The 21,400-nt window shown below is 34.8% G+C and overlaps 1 protein-coding gene and 1 long non-coding RNA gene across 3 annotated transcripts in view; one reads left to right on the forward strand and one right to left on the reverse strand.

Moving 5' to 3' along the window:
• LOC115449809 (high affinity copper uptake protein 1) overlaps positions 1-21,400 on the reverse strand; it is a 38,345-nt gene that overhangs the window by 4,775 nt on the left and 12,170 nt on the right. For both annotated transcript variants that reach the window (XM_030177705.2, XM_030177712.2), the window contains exon 2: positions 5,457-5,554. In XM_030177705.2, the coding sequence (XP_030033565.1) occupies positions 5,457-5,554 (98 nt within the window). The remainder of the gene's footprint in view (positions 1-5,456; positions 5,555-21,400) is intronic.
• On the forward strand, positions 6,694-7,418 carry LOC115449827. The gene is made up of 2 exons (XR_003939213.2): positions 6,694-6,796; positions 7,058-7,418. It is a non-coding gene; the product is annotated as an uncharacterized LOC115449827 (long non-coding RNA).

The following is a 21,400-nucleotide window of genomic DNA, read 5'->3' on the forward strand; positions in this document are numbered from 1 at the left end:
TGAAACTAAAACAAAACATTCTATATTTTCTGTTGTAAAACCTATTGTTCTATGCTGACCATTTTTGTACGTCATTTTTATAATTTGAATATCTTGAAACTAATATGGACGGGTTAGAATAATGGGTTCTCTATATGGTTAACTTTTCATTTGTTTAATTCTGCTTAATAAAACAATACTTTTTATGGTGTTGTCACATTCAAGACGCTTTTCTATAAGGTGAGTCGGGGGAAGTGCGCCATAAAATTTTCATAGCTGGATTCAATGCAAAATAATTTCTTTTTGTGCTGACTTAAGAATATAATTTTATTAATTTAAAAATATTTGGTATTTTGTGATAACAACCTATAGCCATTCAAGGAAATTGGACCATAAATTAATAATATTTTGCTCAAAGTAAAAAAATGGTTGTAGGCGCACTTGCCTCCGGAAATGGGGTAAGTGCGCCTGTGTAAAAAAATACGCCAATATGAAACATTATAAAGAAAACACTCATTTTAGTCCATAGAGAAATAAGTTTTACTCGCAATGCTCTTGGATAATTTTTAATCACTCAATATTATAACAAACTATGGCTGTCAAATGAAATTCGGGGTAAGTGCGCCATATATATGTAAATCAGGGCTTCAAAACATTTTTAGATTTTTTTTTTGCTATATAAGATTTTTGTTATATTAGAGTTTTGTGTGCGGATATGTTGGAATAAAAAATGGTAGCCCTAATATAAAATCCATTTTATTTCTAAAAACTAAAATAACATACAAAAATGTAGAAATTAACAATTTCGAATGCGTTATAACTCAATTACTTAGAATTTGGCCTTATGACATTTAATATGTTTTAGCTGCATTATATCCAGATAACGTGCCTGATCGAACAGTTGGAACCTATTCACGTAAAGTTGCTCTAGACCAAGGTATTTCAGTATTTCTTTTGTAAAAACGAATTAACTAATACGCCCTTTTATTTAAGTCGGCTCGAAACAAAATACCTCGAGTACAAAAAATTCTGCTGTTAAGTATAACATTTTTATAATAATAATTCATATTAGTAAAACTTATTCTCAAAAATGGTTGGTTATATATGGATCAGGGGCAAGTGCGCCATACGACTATTAACTGTGGCGCACTTGCCCTACTCGACAATTTTTAAGTACATTTTTCGCATTGCTAAAAATCCTTTATTTTAGTATATATAAATAAAATTCAGACAGGAAGTTAAAATAAAAGGTTTAAACTATGTATTCACCTTACTGGTTTACAGAAATATGTTAAATATCTTGAAATATTTGATGTTATCTTACACGGGGTCATCTCTGTTTACAGGTCTAAATGACACTTAAAATAAAATGGCGAATAAATCGTATTAAAATGAACATAGCCATTTATGTTTTTAGTGGAACTGTATTTCAGTTAGTAGCATCGATATAAGATTGCGGTAATTGTATAACATCAATAGTTTTTGATTTATTTAGGGTAGGTGCACTTACCCCGTCGGCGCACTTGCCCCGACTGACCTTATTACTTTTATTTATTTAAGGAGACAAATTATGCAAGGATAATTTCATCGTAATAAGAAACATGATGTATACGAGTAGGTATACTAAGTTAAGTCCACCGTTTTCCCTATTAGGTATCACCATGAAGTAAGTACTTTTGGCAACAAGTATGTAGAATACAAAGGATAGTAATAGACTTATAATTTGAAACGTATAACATAAATAATACTACATCATATTAATTTGTTTATATCGTATTGTCATCTATATTCATTGTCATGTTAATGAACGTTTTATGATACACAAATCCTGCAGTTTATGTGAGTGAAAAGTAAATTGAATATATTTTTTATTTCTCACTTATTAATTAATTATAGTTATTCCTTTAACTATAGTAATTAATTACAGTATAAATTACCATTTAGACAGTTATCGAGTACATTTGTGGAATATGACCGATTTCTATAGTATCTGTAATTTCGACCTTATTGCGCGGCAACACTGGCCACAGCGAATTTCCCACGGCGAGTGGCGCAGGTTAGAATTACAACTTCCCTCCTCGCCGGAGCCCGATGCTCGGCAGTACTGTGCCAAAACAATGCGCAGGAAGCAACACGCCCCGTCCACATTACACGAATGCTAATGTGACTCGATACTTGATGTCACTAGCGGGTTTGCGTTTTCTATAACTTGACTACATCGGGAAATAAGTAATTTGTATTTATAGGTATCTAACATGTTATAAATGTAGTGATACCTACAAGAGCGATTAAAACTTGAACTAGTCAGAATTAAACGTTGAGATACTGAACAGGCATTCTTCTTGATTAAAATTCTTTTTTTGGGCTAATTAGTCAAACAAGCAAGCGGGTCCGCCTGATGGTAAGCGGCACCCCCCTTGTGAACTCTGTAATGCCAGGGGCACGTCTAAGCCGCTGCCTGACTACTACTCTATTTGGATTCTGGACGCCACTCCACCGTCAAGTACAAAGCCCATCAAGAAGTGCCCTTTATTGTATTGTTTACAAATCCCTATAAATTAAAATCTACCGCCATAAGTGTGATCGAACAGTAAAACTGGGTGTTTGCCAAATATTTGCCAAACATTCCGCTCACGTTTCTCACACCGGTGGATGTTTTCACGACATTTGCATACATGATACAACTCTTTCCTTCGCTTGCTGCGAATTCTTAAGTTTTTGTTTGTTTACAAATTCGAAGTGTTATCCATCGGTATTGGGTCTTTAATGATTCTGTAATGATGAATATCTTTAATCTTCATACGTGGGTGTCAAAGAGCAAATATTTATGAATTTTTGATATCTTTTTGATAGTACGGAATTAATTCCTTAGTTCGAATACACATTTTTCCACATCTGCTATGAAATCACTGTACCTATCGTTATGGCCCAATTGAGTTACAAACATACTCCGCCTTCCCATTTTATATTAGAAGTAAAAACTCAATCCTATGAAAAGTTATACACATTCGTAGTGCTGTTAATAGCCAATAGAACATCTTAAGGTTCTAATACGATTTTGTGCTTGGACTTTATAAATGATTTAGATTATCGTAGAAAACTTCTAAAGATATGCGGCCAGCTGAGAAGTAAGAGATACTCCAAATTTTTCTACTCCACGGCGAGATTAAAAGATGTCACAAGGTAAAATGTAGGTTGAATTTCAGAAATATGTATTCAAATAAACACAGCTTTTGTATCATGGCATTTAACAAAAACATACAGGATTTTTTTTTAATTTTGAAGCGCACTTGCCAGAATATATATGGATTTACATATTTTTTTTGTGGATCTTAACACTGTATAACAGATTCAGTATCATTTGCTTATTTCTATAAGCGACTTCAGAAAAGGAAGATTTTTTAATTAAATACATTAAAATTAAACTATTTTTCGGAATTCATCGCGGTTTTAATTATTTTAGTCTGCAAAGCCTTCCAAACGTCGGGAGAAAACTAAAATAATTAAAACTGCGATAAATTCCGAAAAATAAGTAGTTTAATTTCAATGTCTAACATTCGCGTAAACATAAGGAATCAAATTATCGATAGATTTAGTATTTCTTTGTATGTTTATTACTTGATAGGGCCGTGCCCTGTTCACGAGCTAAGGCTGGCTGCACGAAACCGACAAGCGCTATAGTGTGGATACAAAAATAAACTTTCACAACCTATATAACTTGTTTATATATTTTGCTAATGTGACAAAAATTATAAAATATGGTTTTCGGCCGATTGTTATTGATAAGCAGCGTGGCGAAAATATTATGTTTTTTTTTTTTAATAGGAGCCAGTTATTTGGATGTTCTTGAAGCATATTTATGAGGTTCACTTAATTATAGATTTGTTTCTGTTGAATATTGACTACTAAACTTATTTATTTTTATAAATAACATGCTGTGACATTTCTAAATGTTTTTGGAACTCATTACTTATGTATGCTTTTTAAAACTTTTATTATTTTTCGTCGCGTTTTATATAACCATGGAAAGTAAGTTGGTAACTACAATTCTTAGGAATTTAATAGAGTTATACGCAATTTGATATAATTGTTTACGTCTTGGCATCCACATATACAATCCATTATCAACCTGTTTTTTCACTTCTTTTAATATTAATATTTTACAATGCTAAGTACCGATAGAATAAAAGATTCACATTGCTCCCATAGATGGTAGAGCTTTCGCCATGTACGTTGCCTATATTTCCGCCAGTTACGAATCGATATTGAAAATTATTTGTGTTCTCTTTGGTAGTTTCATGGTGGTCCCATATAAATTTAATTTGCATTGGAACTATGGTCAAGCACGTCAAGATGTTTAGTGATATTGTGTTCTTTAAGTATCTGACTAGCCATGACCGATAAAAGTGTGAACAGAACTTTTTAAAGACTAACAACACGAATGTGGTGGTTGGGTTATGATGAAAACTATGGGGTTATACTCTTAAAAAAAAACAAAATACGAAGAAGATTTTGACAAATGAATGTTTACTAACAATAGATCTCTAGATAAGTTATCATTACTATACTATCGTTATAGTTGTGTAGACGGCAATGTCAGAGCGATAACAATATCACCTGACCGCAACAGGCGCTGTGGCCGGCGCTTCCCACGCCGATAGTGTTCATATCTTGGGTCACTTTGACACCGAGCAAGACTGTAAATAGCATAGGTCTTTCCGCGTAGTTATTGTATGGATGTATATAGGTATTTATGAAACAGGTACAACGTGTCATTTGATAGGTAATCTAAAATCTGTATAGTTATAAATTAAAACCGCGATCTGCATCTGTATGTCGATCTTTATATCCGCTATTGCAGGGGAAACAAAAGTCCTCACGTACCAAAGAACGCCCACCTCTTACATATAGCCGTCCATCCCCGATCTTATCTGATATTGAAGGATCGACGTTAGTAATGAATTTTATTTAATACACTTCAAGCAAGTTGCAGACATGGTTCCACTTAGTTCTTACGATCTTACCTAATTTCCATCTCTTCAGAGGAATCCGATCCAAGGTAATTTGTTGAAGTTTCATAATAACAAAATAAAAAGTTTTTTTTTTTATGTACATGGACAGCGACCACCATGGATATGTCTGGTCTTACAACAGAAGGCTACAACCTCTTCGGATCGAGCCGCAAATACCTACATACTGTACACGAAAATGTATCCAACGCTACTCTACTACAATACGAAAATATGAATTGCACGTGCATTTGATTTTGATCATTCATACAGACACCAGACATGCTTAACACAAGGCGTTATCATGACTGATAACTCCTTGTATCTCGAATGTCATCACTTATCAATAAATATTTTTAATAAGGTATTCGTTTGATCAGGTTTTTACTATGAAATTGTTTGGAGCAAATAAAAAGCGAAAAAATAGTGATTGTATAAAATATTAGAAATGTGTGGCGGCATACTTACAACCATCGGATGATGGTGATTAGGGTCGCAGCCATGGCTGCCGTGGCCACCATGGTCGCCATGGTCTCCGTGGTCTCCGTGGTCGCCGTGGTTCATGTCTGAAAATAACAAAGCCTATTAGGTATTCGTATACTATAAAAACTATTATGTATATAAACTGATAAATTTAATTGACGCAAACGTCAAATGACTTCTCATTAGTTTCGCAATAAGTGGAAGGATTGTCAAAATTTAGAAATTATGTGAAACCGAAACTTTGTGTAAAGTTTATTGACACCATTTTGTGACTTCTTTCTAAAATGAAATTAACAGCGTTTCTGCTTGGCTTAAAATCTCGCGTAAATTATGAATGAATATGTAAAACACAAGTAAATTGTAACTTGTTATGTTTTCCTGTTTGTATATAAATACTGCATTGTTAAATGTATCGAGTGAATTACATTTTATGTAAACAAAATATAAGGAAAACCGCAAAAGTGATTGTTTTAAAATTGCTTTTATATACTGCGAATTATATATAGAATAGATATATACTTAGAATTTTTCGAATTAGAAAAGAACCTTCCTCATTCACAGTGACTATAGAGTATATATATTTAAAGATATTTTATAGACACACAATGAATAATAAGACCAGCGTTTCCTAAACTAAGGCTGAATGTCCCGAGAGCTTTAATAAATAAGATGAAATACCGACCGACCGACCGGGCCAGAAGCCGGACCGTTAATGCTAAACGTTGAAAGGAACTAAAGGTGAAATTGATGCTAAAATTATAAAAATAGTAAACTAATACATCCTTCTCAAAAGAACAGCGTTTTTTTTCTCATTCGCGCATTTCGTTATCAATGAAATTATACTCCTTCTTAATGGCAGCCAATAGTCTAGTCCTCGATATGATTTTTTTATTAAGTAATACGCGGTCTAGACAATATGGGAACCACTGGATTAGACAAGTAAGCTTGGTAGCCTGATGGTAAGCGCCATTACATCACATCGAGAACTTTCCATGGTACAAATTAAAGTAGCAGAAATAGCTTTAGTAATTGTAAGGCAAGTATTTTTATTTACATGTATGTATATGCATTAGACGTTTTATCGCTATTTCAGTAGGGGAAGGGGGGGCATAACGGGGACGTGAGGCACAACGGGGTCACACACATATACAAGTAACTACGTACAATACAGTTGTGTTGTTGGCGCCACAAGATGGCCATTTTGCATCAATCTTTAGTTTGACAATGACAGGCAACAGGACCGAGCACATCGGTTTTTACACCAAAAATACATTTTATCATTATTTGATCTAATTTTTAGTGAATACGAAAACACACATAAAAAGGTAAGTAAGTGCTTGAGCTACTACTTTTGTTTTTTTATTGTGTTTTTCTAGTGATATTACTTTACGATATATTTTGAACAAAATTACTCTAACAGTCGATTTGTTTTTTTTGTTTATTATTTAAATAGGTGTTAAACGAGGGGCATAACGGGGCATGGCTCTACGGGGTACGATGGGTACGCCTTGTGCCCCGTAGCTGTTATGAAAATAGGTTGAAAGAATGGTCTTTTCATTTGATAACAGAATTTTGTTTTGTTTTAGGTAATAAAACGGTTCGAACGTACATAAAAAATAGTACGAGAGGCAGTTGGTCTGCGGAGAGCATGAAACAGGCCATTGATGTAGTTTTGAGTAAAATAGCAGGCTACAGAAAAGCCTCTCAACTGTATAATGTTCTGCAGACGGTCTTTCCCAATCCCAAGTACTGTACTTGGCGTTGTTAGCTAAGTACCCCATACTGCCCCTACCCTGGGGCACAATGGGGTTTTATTGAGAGTTTAATATTTTTTTATTTTCTTTTTTATTTGATTATTTATACTACCAAATTATATGCGAAATGTTAGTTTAATAAGTTACATAAGTGTTTCAATTACATTTAATTAATAAAAATATCCTGATTATATTTTTATTTTTTATTTCTCTTAACGTCCCCGTTATGCCCCGTCTTCCCCTATTTCATGTTGCATGTTTAATTACTTGCCTGTCCTTATCATTTTAGAAATTGGAAGTTAAGTACTCTACTCGCGTAATTTAGGTGTTATTTATGTTTGTTGCATCATTGGCTTTAGTTCCAGCGTTATTATGTCGGGAAACTAGTGATGTCGGGGATTCGATTTCCAAGTAGGAATACAAATTGTAGCTGTAGTCTATTTCCGATATCTTAACAGGCTCCTATTAAATTGGCAACAAATGGGAGAAGCTTGGCTACACTGGTTGTAAATTTAACAAAAACTGGCAATGAAAACAAAAAATAACTTTTTTATTTTGCGAATCCACGATAAACTGACACATAAAATTACACTACTTTGTATTTTTTGTATGATAAAGTAAAATACCAAGCTGGCGGCATTATGTTGTTTGCGCGCTAATGATTCACCATTAGTATTGTTAAATTGTGCTGTCCCATTGTAGTCTGTAATTACAAGTGTGCCGTTGTGAGTGTTTGTGCGAAATGTGGAGCTATTTGTTTATTCAGGTTGGCTGTAAAACTGATCAGAAGAGCACAACAGCGCACCGCTGCGTAGTACCTAATCTTACTATTTAGTCAGCTACAATAGTAGATGAAAAAAATTAAAACTTCTTTTCTAAATAATTTCATGTCCTCGGCATAATCTTCAATTCTTCAATAGGTTAAACGAAAAAGTGGTATCTTTATTTTAGACAAAGATAAATATTTTTTTTCTACATGTTGAGATGATTTAAAGATTAGGACTTGTTCAGTTACTTTTATGCCAGAATGTATTGAGATTAATATTAGAGAATAAGAGGATCAGTCTATGTAAAAGATACGTGAAGTGAACTGCATAATTTCAGTGTAATTTGATTTGAAACAGGCATAATATTTTTGTATAGAAAAAAAAATGATTGTCCTGAAATCAACTTGTAGGTAAATGTCGCAACAGGATCGCAGTTTCGCAGAGATTAATAAAATAAAGGATTCGTTTATTATCTTCGCTAGTATACTGTATTTTTTTTAAATGGAGTTGACTTAATACCTACAACCGACGCTACATTCTCTCAATTTTACCGGCGTGACTAAATTAGTCTTTTGTTATACGACATGTTTTCGGAACAATACAATAACTACAGTATTATACAAAATATTGAATATATTTCACAAATGTGTTACCGCTTACAAAACCTGTATTTTATTTATTGACACGCTTTACTTCTACCGCAGAAATAAAAGCAACGATATGTCCATCCAGGTGTGTATGAGAGACTTAACCAGAAGATATTACCACAATTAATACACAGATTTGTAGTACAAAACAGGTGTTGGTAAACAGCTTTCGCCGCGAGGGCGTGCAATCTCGTTGCACAAGGCATCTCAAGCGCGACTTTGCGGTAATCGTGTGGAAGATCGGTTCCTAAACTGCGGACCTTATGTAGCTATGATATCTGTTTCTACTATTTTATTTTAAACGATGCTGGATTTGGATGGTATTAAAATTTTTTGGACCACACTAACATTATCAAGTGCTCAGTCAGGATAAAATAAATTTAAAAACATTATCTAGGGCAGGCATCGTCTGTATCTCTTATGTTCAGAGGCGGACAACCATCAGAACAACCGCCATCTTATTAAATATCTTCCGAAACGATATTATTGTCATTAATACACGGTTCTCCCGGACTCTATAAAGTGGCTGTTAACATGCAATTTAAAAATGACTCACTAACGGGTTTTACACCATGTTTACTATTCGCGCTACAGGGCCCTTATTCTGTATGATAGTGTAAACGCGTAACGCGGCCGTGTCATGTTATCTTCGAGAAATGTGTGTGGAATGGTATTCTGTAAGCCAAATTTCTATAGTCCTAAACATGATGCGTTGTGTTACGTGCTTGTTACACACTGTGATAATAACGTGCGGGATAGAGAATAAGGCCCCAGGTGGATGCAATGCTTAAATAAAAACACTGCTACATATCGGACAATAAACTTGTCAGATTGTACCTGCTAGTTTTCATAACGAAGATCCCCCGAAATGCCGATTTCAACTGACGACTTGAGATATGCTCATTTCATAGACGGAAAAAATAAAAATATATGCAAAATATAATACTAGCCCTGTACACGATGCAGCGAACCTCATGTGAAGAATAGTGACAGTGGAAAAGGTGTCACCGGTGTGCTAGTCAGGGGATAGTGGATATGTTTAGCATCTGAATGTATAATGACCACGATGTATGGTAAGAACCTGGGATAGTGCCTTATTCTAGTGCCCCGCGTTCTTTGTTCAGACGTTGCACATTATATGTATGTACAGTTCAGTAACACGGATATAATAAATGTGAGTTAACGATAATCTCGCCCCCTGTCACATCATGGAGTGGAACACATGTCAAAAAGTGGGGGCTCCGTTTGCATCTCTGCCCACCTCTTAAGGGATAGAGGCGTGGTGAAGCTAAGATACAAGTAAATGTGCGCCTAGAAAGTTGACCTTTGCATCGACGCACTGGGTTTTACCAATTAAGTTTCCTTATCGTGATGTAGTTAGGATAGACTGAGAACGGTCTACAGGTGACTTGTTTTCCTTGAGGTTTAAGTTTTTTACGCTATTAGTGACGAAACCCGGGGATTATCTCCTTTACGCGGATTTCTTTTATCACCATAAATAATCAAACATGCACAGCGCAGCGAGCGATGAGTAGGTCGCGAAACAAAAGCAAATGGAATTGATTCCAGCACCGAGGCAAATGTTTGATCTTTAAATATTTATATTAGGAATTGACTTTGGAATTTAGCCGGCAGCAACTGGATGCATAAAGCAGCAGACTGGGCTCTGTGGCGTACCTTGGGAGAGGGCTATGTCCAACAGTGGACTGCAACGGGCTGATGATGGAGATGATGTTGATGATTAGGAATTTATAAGTGGTACAGATATGTTAATATTAGGTGTCGCATTTACTCGCTTGACGGCATAAGCTACTAGGATTTCATTTTCTAAATCAAATGTATGTTGGTTGTTCTATGAAGTAATTAACTTTAATAAGTTATAACTCATCACGCAATCACGATGCCGAGTACAGGGCTGGCAGAGTTGTTGAACCAGTTAAGTTAACCTTCGCATGTTGGTTTCTTGCGATGTTAGTAAATGCATTGTGAGCTCAAAAAAACTCTTGACGAGGAGACTACTACAGCGGGTTCTATATTTAAACCACTTTTTATATCCACCTCTAGGAGTCCGCAAACCTATCCCATTACATAAAATTCTCATTTCTGATAAACCGCAAATTTCGAAAAACAAATATTGGCGGCGATCAAATCTAGCACATCGATGAAGGTAAAAAAATAATAGCATTTGACTAGACTAATAAATCGTCATGTACTTAGTAATTCGATGATCAATAATGATGTCAATTGAAAACATTACTCAATGTTTGGCGGTACGCAACACGTCCACGCGAATCGGCATTACAATAGCTTTTTGTTGGACTACTGAACACTAGCGTGACAAACAAACTTAACGACTATTTTTATGGCAAAAATTTGCCAAACACCAATATTTACCATACACGATGGTAAATGGTCACCAACTCAGGTACATATATCGCGCTTGCCTTGCGGGAGAGAGCTTTTCCGGAATTTAAGACCCATTGTATATTTCCGAATAAAAAGTACTATAATATTTACTTCTACCTAGCATCTTCAGAAACTTTCGCTTTTCTAATATAAAATAGCAAGATCGCTCGATTTGATCGTACGATACAATCGTGTTTTTCAATTTTCTGACGCGAGCTACTTCGTTACTTTTGTATTGAATCTAATTGATTATCATGTTAACTTTCCAGGTTTTGTAAGTATTGCCTGCTTCTATATAACTGACTTAAAGTCACAGTTATCAGTCTCGGTTACCACATACCATCTCTGACAATCTGAATGGACAAGTACGCGAGCCGACTCGCAAGCAAAATCGAGTTTCATTAATATAAATAAATGAAATTTATTTCTCATACAAATATATTAAAATACAAGTACAATACAAATTATTTTCAGTTGGTAGTTTCAGCAATGTAGATACTTCACATAATATTAATTGTTGCATATATACATCTTAACTATAAAATAATAAAGGACCCAAACTGTGGTGAACCTTGTTTTAAGTAAGTCACGGAACAAAATGTTATCTAGATAGAAGATAAAGTTAAAAAGGAACAGGACGATGTCAACGACTTTTGAATTACGGTAATATAATTAATTTTAGACATCACATAAATTTAGACATGACGGGACACAAACAAATTACCTAATATCGAAACCTATTGTGGTAACATAAACCTATTAAGTTGCCGTTATATTAAAAAGTAATTACAGTTGCTAATAAAATAACTGTAATAGTTCCCAACTGTGTAATACAATTCTGGCCTTTGGTCTTCTAGAAAGTGGACTTAAGATATTCAGTTGTATTTTTTATGAGACAGCAAATATGGATATTAATTTCTGAAACGCTGGTTATTTCGGGATACCTAAGATAAGATTCGTATCACAGTGAAAAACCTTGAAGCAGCGTAATTTTGTTTTAATTGCTCTTAGTGAAAAAATATTGTTTCAACTTACACGTTTTGTTAGATGCTAGATGATAATGTTGTAATGTATTGCAATTGTGTACATACTTGTAAGAATTTACACGAACGAAGACTGCCTCGGTGGCGTAGTTGTATTGCACGTCCGGTACAATAGCGCTCTGAGGTCCTGGGTTCGAATCCCGGGTCGGGCAAAGTGATATTTGGGTTTTTCTGCTCAGTATCAGCCCGGAGTCTGGAATTTGTGCCCGATATGGCGATAGGCTCGCCCCCTATCACATCATGGGACGGAACATACTTGGCGAAAAGTGGGTGCCCTAGTTGCGCCTCTGCATACCCCTTCGGGGATAAAATGCGTGATGTTATGTATGTATGTATGTTGTAAGAATTTGAACCCTTACATTTTCTTTATCCATTGAACATGAAGCAAGCTTTGAAAACGAGTTTGAAAACCAAGCATAAGACAATAACGAAACGTCACTCGATTCCTAGAGCAAGGTACTCAGCTTTGACTTCGAAATATTTCCAAGGATTGGGGATGAGGTAAACGAGGCAAGTCATCTCATTGTCGTCTTGTAAACGTAATTCTCATGCAATATTCTACCTAAATGGTTTATATCCTTATTGATATGTATCTAAATTTTTAGAACTAAGTTTTGTGTTTTTTGTAGCGGTAATAAGGTAAACGAGACAGGAAACTTTATGTTAAATACAAACAAACGAAAATTTAATTCGCGGTGGCATATACCTAATATGTAAATTTGATTTCATAGGTATCAGGACCTACGAAAGTCAACCAATAATTGTTAAACATATGAAGATATAACTCATTGCGGGAATCAAACCTGCCACTTCGCGATGATTGGTTGATTAAGGCCTTCCCCATAGCAAACGACCTTGAGTATTCGTTACTACTACATACATTTACGGTGTACAATTATGGGCGAAAATATACAAAGATTTACGAATAATTGGTTAAAAAACAATCCCAGATCATTTTTTAAAAATGACTTACCAAAATATTTCTTATTAAATTAGTTTCAAATTAAAATTGTATCTAAGGAGATGCATAAAATAAAAAAAAAAATATGGCAAATTCATAATATATTGTTACATAATATAATGTAGTAATACAATGTTTAATTGATTATTGAACTGAATTAAAATATCAATTAGATGGCTTCTAAAATATGGTTAGCGCGCTGTTTTGCTAGGGTGGGGTCTAACTAGTCAATATGTTTATTAATATGTGTGTGCGTACATTAATAGAAAATATTATGTATATAATATGCAAAGCCTGATTTGGGAATATGGACATATATTCTGATGTAAGAATATTTCGTAATCTTATCAGGTTAATAAATGATACACTCGAAATGATGCACAGGGGCGGATCTGAACGAAAAAATAGCTGTTATGTTAACAAGGGCAATTATTTTATATTTATTGATTTTTAACAGACTTTAAGTCAGTTAAAATGTTTTCTATTTTTGTCCGATTTCTCAATCAATTGTGAGTTGATTTTGAAAAATCTTTTTTGTTCAATTTAGTATAGCTTAAAAGTATTTTAGTTTCAATGTAATCAGACCTTAGAATTTGAAGGTGTAAAACAGAACTCCTCAAATGAAATAATGTTTTGATGATTCTTTTTACACTGGGTTTGGAGGATTCTTTACGTTAAGGTATATTACAAACTAAGAAAAAAACAAAAAATACTTTTGACACAAATATAATAGGCTTTAATAACCACTTAAACCAAAAACAGATTTTTAGCTGTAAGTCGAGCAATAACTCAGTCCGCCCCTGCATCGATGTCAATAATGATAATTTAGCGATATATTAGTTGTTTCGACACTGCACGACGCCCGCATTCTAGTTATGTGTGTTAAGCATTAATTCGTATAAACATTAATGTATCACTGTGTGTTGAATTTTAAACGCTCGCACAGCGCCACCAGCTGGCGCCACACGCGTGTCTGGACTTTGACATTATAATAGCATGATTTGTATTATATTGTTCGATAGATCCTTAAAATATGTACAAATCCAACTACTGGAAATATACCAATATCTGTAACTAATGTAACCAATGATACTTCAAGTCGCACGCCTTACTTGTTGTTTTGTCTATAAATAATGATATCATTTAGCCAAGGAGTATTAATAATGCCCAGTAATTACTTTAACCATTATGTCATTCAAATAGCAAATTCCGTCATGGCTGAATGAAGTTTGATGAACTTTTGATATACAGGTGAATCTCGTTTCAGATTTACATAATATAAACTATATTTTATCATAGTAAACTGCATGGCTATAGAAATAAACTTTCACGTGGACGAAGTCACGGGTTACATAATTATTATAATCGACGGAGTCTACGAGTATCGCTCTTTCAAATTTCAAACTAGATGGTATCAGTCGGTAGTGCAAGTACCAATTATATAGGTCCATCTAAGTTTGTTACGGTATTAGTTCAGTGTGAGATCATGATTATATTGAAGTTATTTATTATTTATAAGGGTCGTAGCCTCATTATACGTACACGTGATGATTTAACAAATCGCTGTTAAGGTTTACAGAATGTAACATACAAATGTCACACATTTTGTGAAAGTGTGTCGAACAGCGCGTGCGCAAACTACAGTTTTTGCTAACACGGCGCTAACCGCGAACGCTCGGACATGCAGGCTGAGGATGTTTGGTAGCCAGTGGGCCAAATACCTACAAAGAAAATTATTAACAGGTAAACTACATTTACTATAGTTATCTGAACGTCACCGATAGCAATTTACTATTTCATTTATTTCGTTACCGATTGGACAATATTCCCAAATACGCCGGGCTTTAGTGCTTGATTTCATTAGTATATATTGCATTGGTAGATATGAAGGTGGTATAGTCTCTACACGGACAATGTAATATCCCAGATAGTGTAATTTAATCTTGAATCGTTGTCCAACAAAATTCTACCCCTTTTTCTCATCAGTTAGTCACTTTTAAATGGCATGCCATTTGTCATTCCCTTAACCAACCTCGACGACCAAATGTGTAAGTAATTGAGTGGGAAATGTAATATTTTAGTTTTCAAATACGGAAAAGACACCGACGTGTAAGAGGAGGCTACGAAGCCGTAATAAAATATTGGTCGACGGGCACACTGGATGCAGGCCGCTTTTGACAGGGTCTTCTGAAATTTTTTAGGAGATGCTTATGTTGCTGATGATAACGATAAGGCAAACTACCTCAGCGATCGCGTAAAAAGTTTGTTCAATGCTAGATCCACTATTTATGACAGCGCTATTTATATAAATGGAATTTATTATAGACGATATCTTACAAATCTCCGTCCCACATTCGTTTAAACATAATAATATTATAATTGAGGAATGGCAGCGCTAGACGAGTGGGATGCGCCCGGGATGGTACTGAAAACAGTGGAATGTGGATATATAATAGTACCGAGCAAAATGTATTCCTAAATAGACCACGTCAATTTATTGTACATACTTGACACAAAATGGCGTCACTGAGCTACAAATATTTATTTTCATACTATTTGGTAATGTGATACTAACTGCAATGAGTGAATTGTGTTTAAACACAAACACCTTTATCCCGAAAGGATAGAAAGAGGTGCAACCAAACCGTTCCAAATTTCCAAATTTCCGGCTCTGTAAAACAAATAAATCTTATCTAGCGAATTGTATCAAATTCTATAATAAAATCCCTCTTGAAATAACCAATCTGCCGGGCTACAAATTTAAGTGTCATGTTAAGCGCGAATTAATGTCAAAGGGGTATTATAATGTAAAGGATTACCTCGATGATCAGACGGTTTGGAAAAACAGTCCTGCACACCCTGTCCAACCCTATGTTAACGCCAATATTATAAATTAACTACATAAACGTCTCATGTGTACCTTTCTACAATTTTGACATTATACTGGGTAACAGTTTTAAATTTATGTGACATATTTTATTTTATATTGACTCATTGAATTATCAATGTATAATAGACGACCGACCGATCATTTTGTTGCACCAGCCTTAAAATTTATAATCTTAATTATATTGACCAAGATCTGCGACAAAATATGAAATGAAAATATTATGTTTGTAAATGTAGGCGTATGCACGCTGTACACTGACTGTTTCATAGTTTTTATAATTTTTTTAGTATTATTGTTTTTCGTTAGTTTTTAGTTATTGCTAAATACTTTTATGTGGATTTTCTCCGCAATTTTACGGTGATGTGCGTGTATTAGCTTATATAATTAATCAGACTTTGTATAGAAAAGACTTATTAAAAAATATATATATATTTACTAACAATATTATAAATGAATAGACAATTGATGACAAAAATAAAGCCCGGAGTTTCTTTCTGCCTTTCTTCTTCGGGTAGTCATCGCTTAGGTAGTTAGTGAAAGGCTGGTAGGTTAGCTAGGTTAGGGCTTTTATTGTCCTCACCGGTGAGGATCGCGACGCGTTTCTCCCTTATTGCTTATTTAAAAATACATACATACATAATTTTATTTCTTCTTCCCTGCCAGCCCGAGCTGGCTTCTTTGTTTACTAAGTATATTTTTCATTTATTTTATTGTCTTTGTTTATATAAGCTAATCTAATTAAGTAATAATTGAATATTCTCATGTACCTTGACTTATCATAAGTGCAACTATGTTCGCCTACGTGATTAATAAAGAAAAAAAAAAAAAAAAAAAAAAAAAAAAAAACCTCGGCGTCCACTTTTCGCTATGTCTGTTCTGTCCAATGATGTGATAGGGGGCGAACCAATTGACACAAGTTCCTGACTCAATGTCGTTTTCCTTTCCTCGAGACCTTAGAGCGATGGTCATACCTCGTACATAATACACCTATTCCATTGAGGTTCAAGACAATTTTTGTAAGAAATAATCACCGGTCACTGATCCGACTCTGATAAATCTTTCACTTATTCGAAGCTTTATAATAGAGTAGGGACAAATTCAATTTATCCCGAAACCGGTCGTTTACGCGGACGGAGCCGTGAACAAAAACAAGTTAATAATGTAGGTCTTGGTTGTCCGCGCTGCGCCGTAGTGCGGCTGTCAGTGGGCGCGTTATGATAACCAGGAGGTTCGTTCCCATTAGCGGCCGCGAATTATAGAAATTGCGACCTTCCGCTACGTGCGCGGTGCCCCTGTCAGCGGGCTTGTCAAGTTATGCACTAAATTTATAAAATATCTACCAAAAGATTTGTATTAGGACAAAGAAAACGTCAAAATGAGAGCAAAGAAATCCGTGTGCATTTCAACTTAGTACGATCCGGTAAAAATGATTTTCAGTCCTAACTATGTATTACCATACAATATTAGATTGTAGTGTATAGTGTTACTCTAAATATTATTAAATATTCAACTATATGACAGTGGGTTAAGGCCTCGTGCCTCTCTGAAAGATAAACAAACGAAATCTCACGTAAGAGATAGACAAAATGAGATAAGCATTATTACTGATACCCAAATATAAATTAATATTTTGAAGATTTGGAGATGGTATTGGCAGTATTTGTTATTTTTATATAGGCAATAAAATATTCCAGCAGATTGATTGCTCTGATAAGAGGTCGTTGCACTTACCTTCAGCCGAATGCACCGACTTCAGTTTATAAAATTAAATTATATATTGCATTAATGTTTTTACATTGCTATCAGCAGCAGTATCAGCCCAGAATTTCGATTTTGTGCCCGATATGGAGATAGACTCGCCTCTTCACGTCATAGCTCACAAATGATTGAGAAGAGGCATATATTCGTCATATATTTGTATAAATAAAGTGGCAAATTTAACTATCAATGTTCATTTTATCAATACAAGTTGTAAATTTTGGAGCTAAGTACATAAAAATAACAGACACTTTATATATACTCAAAACGCAATAACAGCAAATAAGGAAAATTTGCTTTGAATTTAAATATTTAGCGACAGTTATACGGTCGCTATTTATTTTATATTAATTTTATTTACTATATAGGCTTCCTCACCTCGTGGTACTTTATTAACACTTGCCACAACTGCCCAATAACAATGTAAAACTACACACGACTTGGAAAAAAAAGGAAACTCCTCTGCACTCTAATATCATTAAGTTCGGAATTTAATACACAATGTTATCCAGCAATAAATAAACCGCTTTTTCCCAAGATATAAGAGATATTGTGTCAAGTAAAATAATATTGAAATAATATCGCTTTAATCATGACCGCGTCTCAAAACAATGAGGTCCATTTAGATTGTTCTAGGTCCGGGGTCCAGAACAACGGCAATTTATCTGTCTAGCATGTAGACGTGAGACATGGAGAGAAACGAACATCAACCCACAAACGAAAATCTGATTTAGTCTGGGATAGTAGCTCGGTCGATAAATATCTCTCAGACAGTGCAGTTACTCGGTGCTATGGGCACAAACGCAATATGGGGCTATGAAATTAAAAAATCGAAGCTACACGTCATGTGTCTCTACTAGATCACTAGACAGTCGTACTACCATCAGAGAAACCACGTTTTCATTTAATCGTTTAATTGTATTTTACGTAATTAATAAGCCAGTAATTTCTTTCTACACAATATTCAGTTTAATGGAAATAACTTCAAATTCAGATAAGAAAGTTGTAAGGAAGTAATTGGAAAGAACAAAATTGTGGTCTCAACTAAATGAATTGCTAGAAAATAACGACAAATTATAAGTATATCGTCTCACAATCCCACACCCACATCCTCACATAAAGACTCGATAAAGAAGTTGAAGCAATGCACATAAGGTTCAACGAATTAATTGTCTGATGTGAATACGTGAATCTAGTAGAACGCAGTGATAATTAAATTAATAGACTTTACAAACACTCGTTACTTCTACTATCACTAGCATAGTCTGTACGACCCATAAATACCGGGCGAATGCTTTCACAAATTAGCTCCATAGAAACCTCTCATTCTGTTGGAATTTAGATTTATTTGTAAAAGGAACACGTTGCGAAAGGGGAATAAACTCGTAACTTTCTATTCAATGTAAAGCTAATAAATGTTGCACTACGTGAATATTAGGGGTTAGGGGTTTTGAGTAACCAGGTATCTACTACTTGCTCGTGGATGCTAAAAATAAATGGTAATAACATATTGAATGATATAAAAAGATTTGTTCATGGACATATTTCTAGAACATCCGGTCCTACTTGACAACATTTTTTTGCTCTATCATCGTAAAAGTAATAAAAAGGATAGTGTCATTTATCTAAAACCTAGGGAATGATCAATTTACGTTCTGGGTTTCCTCCCTAAAGAAGCATTGGACATTTCCTCACTAAAGAAGCCCTGAACTGAGTTCAAATTAGAGAACCTACTGTTGGTTGCGTGTATTCCACCTATGGTATGATAAGGGGTGAGTCTAAAACTATATCGAGCTCAAATTCCAAACTCAGCGCTAATACTGTTCAGAAATACCCAATATCACTGCCCGCCCCGGAAATAAAAATGAATAAATAACAAAATTGAACAGAAAGACATTTACGGAGAGTTACACAGTTGGATTACCTTGGCCTTTCGTAGATATAAACGTTACGATACTAAGTGTTATAATTAGTTTGTTTAAGCATATCGAATCTACACTGCCGTACCATATTGAATCAACATTTGCTATACGCATAAACAAGTCTCCTCGAGCCTCATGAATTTCAACGACACCCAATCCATAACATTTGCGTGAAACTGACACGATAAGGAAGTGTTCACAATATTTTGTAAACGAAACGCATCGGGCATTTTGAGGATGTTTATTGGTCATCAGACATCCCGTTGTACGTTTGTCATTCATTAGGCAAAGACTCAAGTACTAGAATATTGTAACTGTAATCTTTCTAGTAATGCAAAGGTCAGATTGAGATAGCCTATCGCTCATTGAGTATGCGGTAGGCTGTATGTCTTACGGTTCCTTTGCCCTTTTATTTTTGTTTTTTTTTTAGCGGGAACCTTTAAATATTCTTTCTAGACAAGCATAAACTCAACGCATAACTTATAAGATTTTACCAATAAAAGTACTTGATATATTTTTCTATATTTTTATAAATTAATTTTTAACAAACACACGACATGTTATGTAGCAACAATTTATTACTTACGTTGTAAAGTAATGATGCTACATTACAACAATTCCAAAGCATATATTTCGCTTTTTATGGTTATCAGCTGGGTTGCAGTCGTGATCGCCGCAATCAAGATTATGTTGTTTACGTTGTTATTAAAACACTTGGCTGTTTTTGCATAAAATTCTGCGAATGCACTAAATTATTTTTGATATTGGAAAATTTCCTATTTTAGGATCTGCGTTGTATTAGACGTTAATGATCTCTTTTCAATATAATAACGTTGCTCCTCCGCTCACATTTTTTTCCCTCTATAAATAATCTGATTGCATTCCCGCCCAGTTAAAAGGGACCTTCAGTTCACATCACCAATATTCGCGCTCAAACCTTTCTCTGTTCGCACGCCCTTCCCCGGCCCAAGAAGCAGGTCGCTGCGTTATGGAGAGTCGATCACTGATGCGAGGCCCAAGGTCGTAACGCAATCGGTCGCTAGTTGCAACAACCGACAATCGTTTACCAAATTGCTCTCGAATTTCGAAATAATCTCCAATAATTGTAAAAGTCGATGTAAGTTTGTCATGGACAACTACATTGAATTGGTTGTCAGTGCACGTGGACATGAATAGTGATTGTAGTGAATGAATACATTCAATTCTTGGCTCCAGGTTTTGGAACAGTTGCTAAAATGTGACCTGGTATCAGTGTCTCCTAAAATCCTACGTGACCTAATATTAACCGTCGAAGATATTGGGGTTTTACCAATACTAAGGATTGCGCCCTTGTCACGGGCCATACGATTGCTTAACACTATATCTCAGAACTTGGATATATTTATATGTAACCTGTCAGAATTCACTGAAATGGCTCATAAATGTATTGAAATAAATTGTTAAAATTAAATCTGTATAACATCGCATTAGTTTCAACTGTTATGGTGTTATAATATATGTATAAATAAATAAATAAAAAAAAAATATGGACAGCGCTGACCAAACACCTGATCGTAAAAGTGATGATTGTGCAGCAATTAGATAAATCATAGATACAGAGATAAGCTTGCCGCTTAAGGTGGCGAATAGCCTTGGCGCAATTTAAATGCACTAATTCTGGCTCTGTCTACCCTTTTGGCAGTAAAAGTAGATGCGTATACCTGAATGTTGATACAAGTAGATGTTTCTGATAGCTTTAGAAACGAAATGTTATCGGGACGTAATGCGTGTCTGTGACAAAT

Source organism: Manduca sexta, chromosome 13 (assembly GCF_014839805.1).
Source record: "Manduca sexta isolate Smith_Timp_Sample1 chromosome 13, JHU_Msex_v1.0, whole genome shotgun sequence".
NCBI classification, from domain to species: Eukaryota; Metazoa; Arthropoda; class Insecta; order Lepidoptera; family Sphingidae; genus Manduca; species Manduca sexta.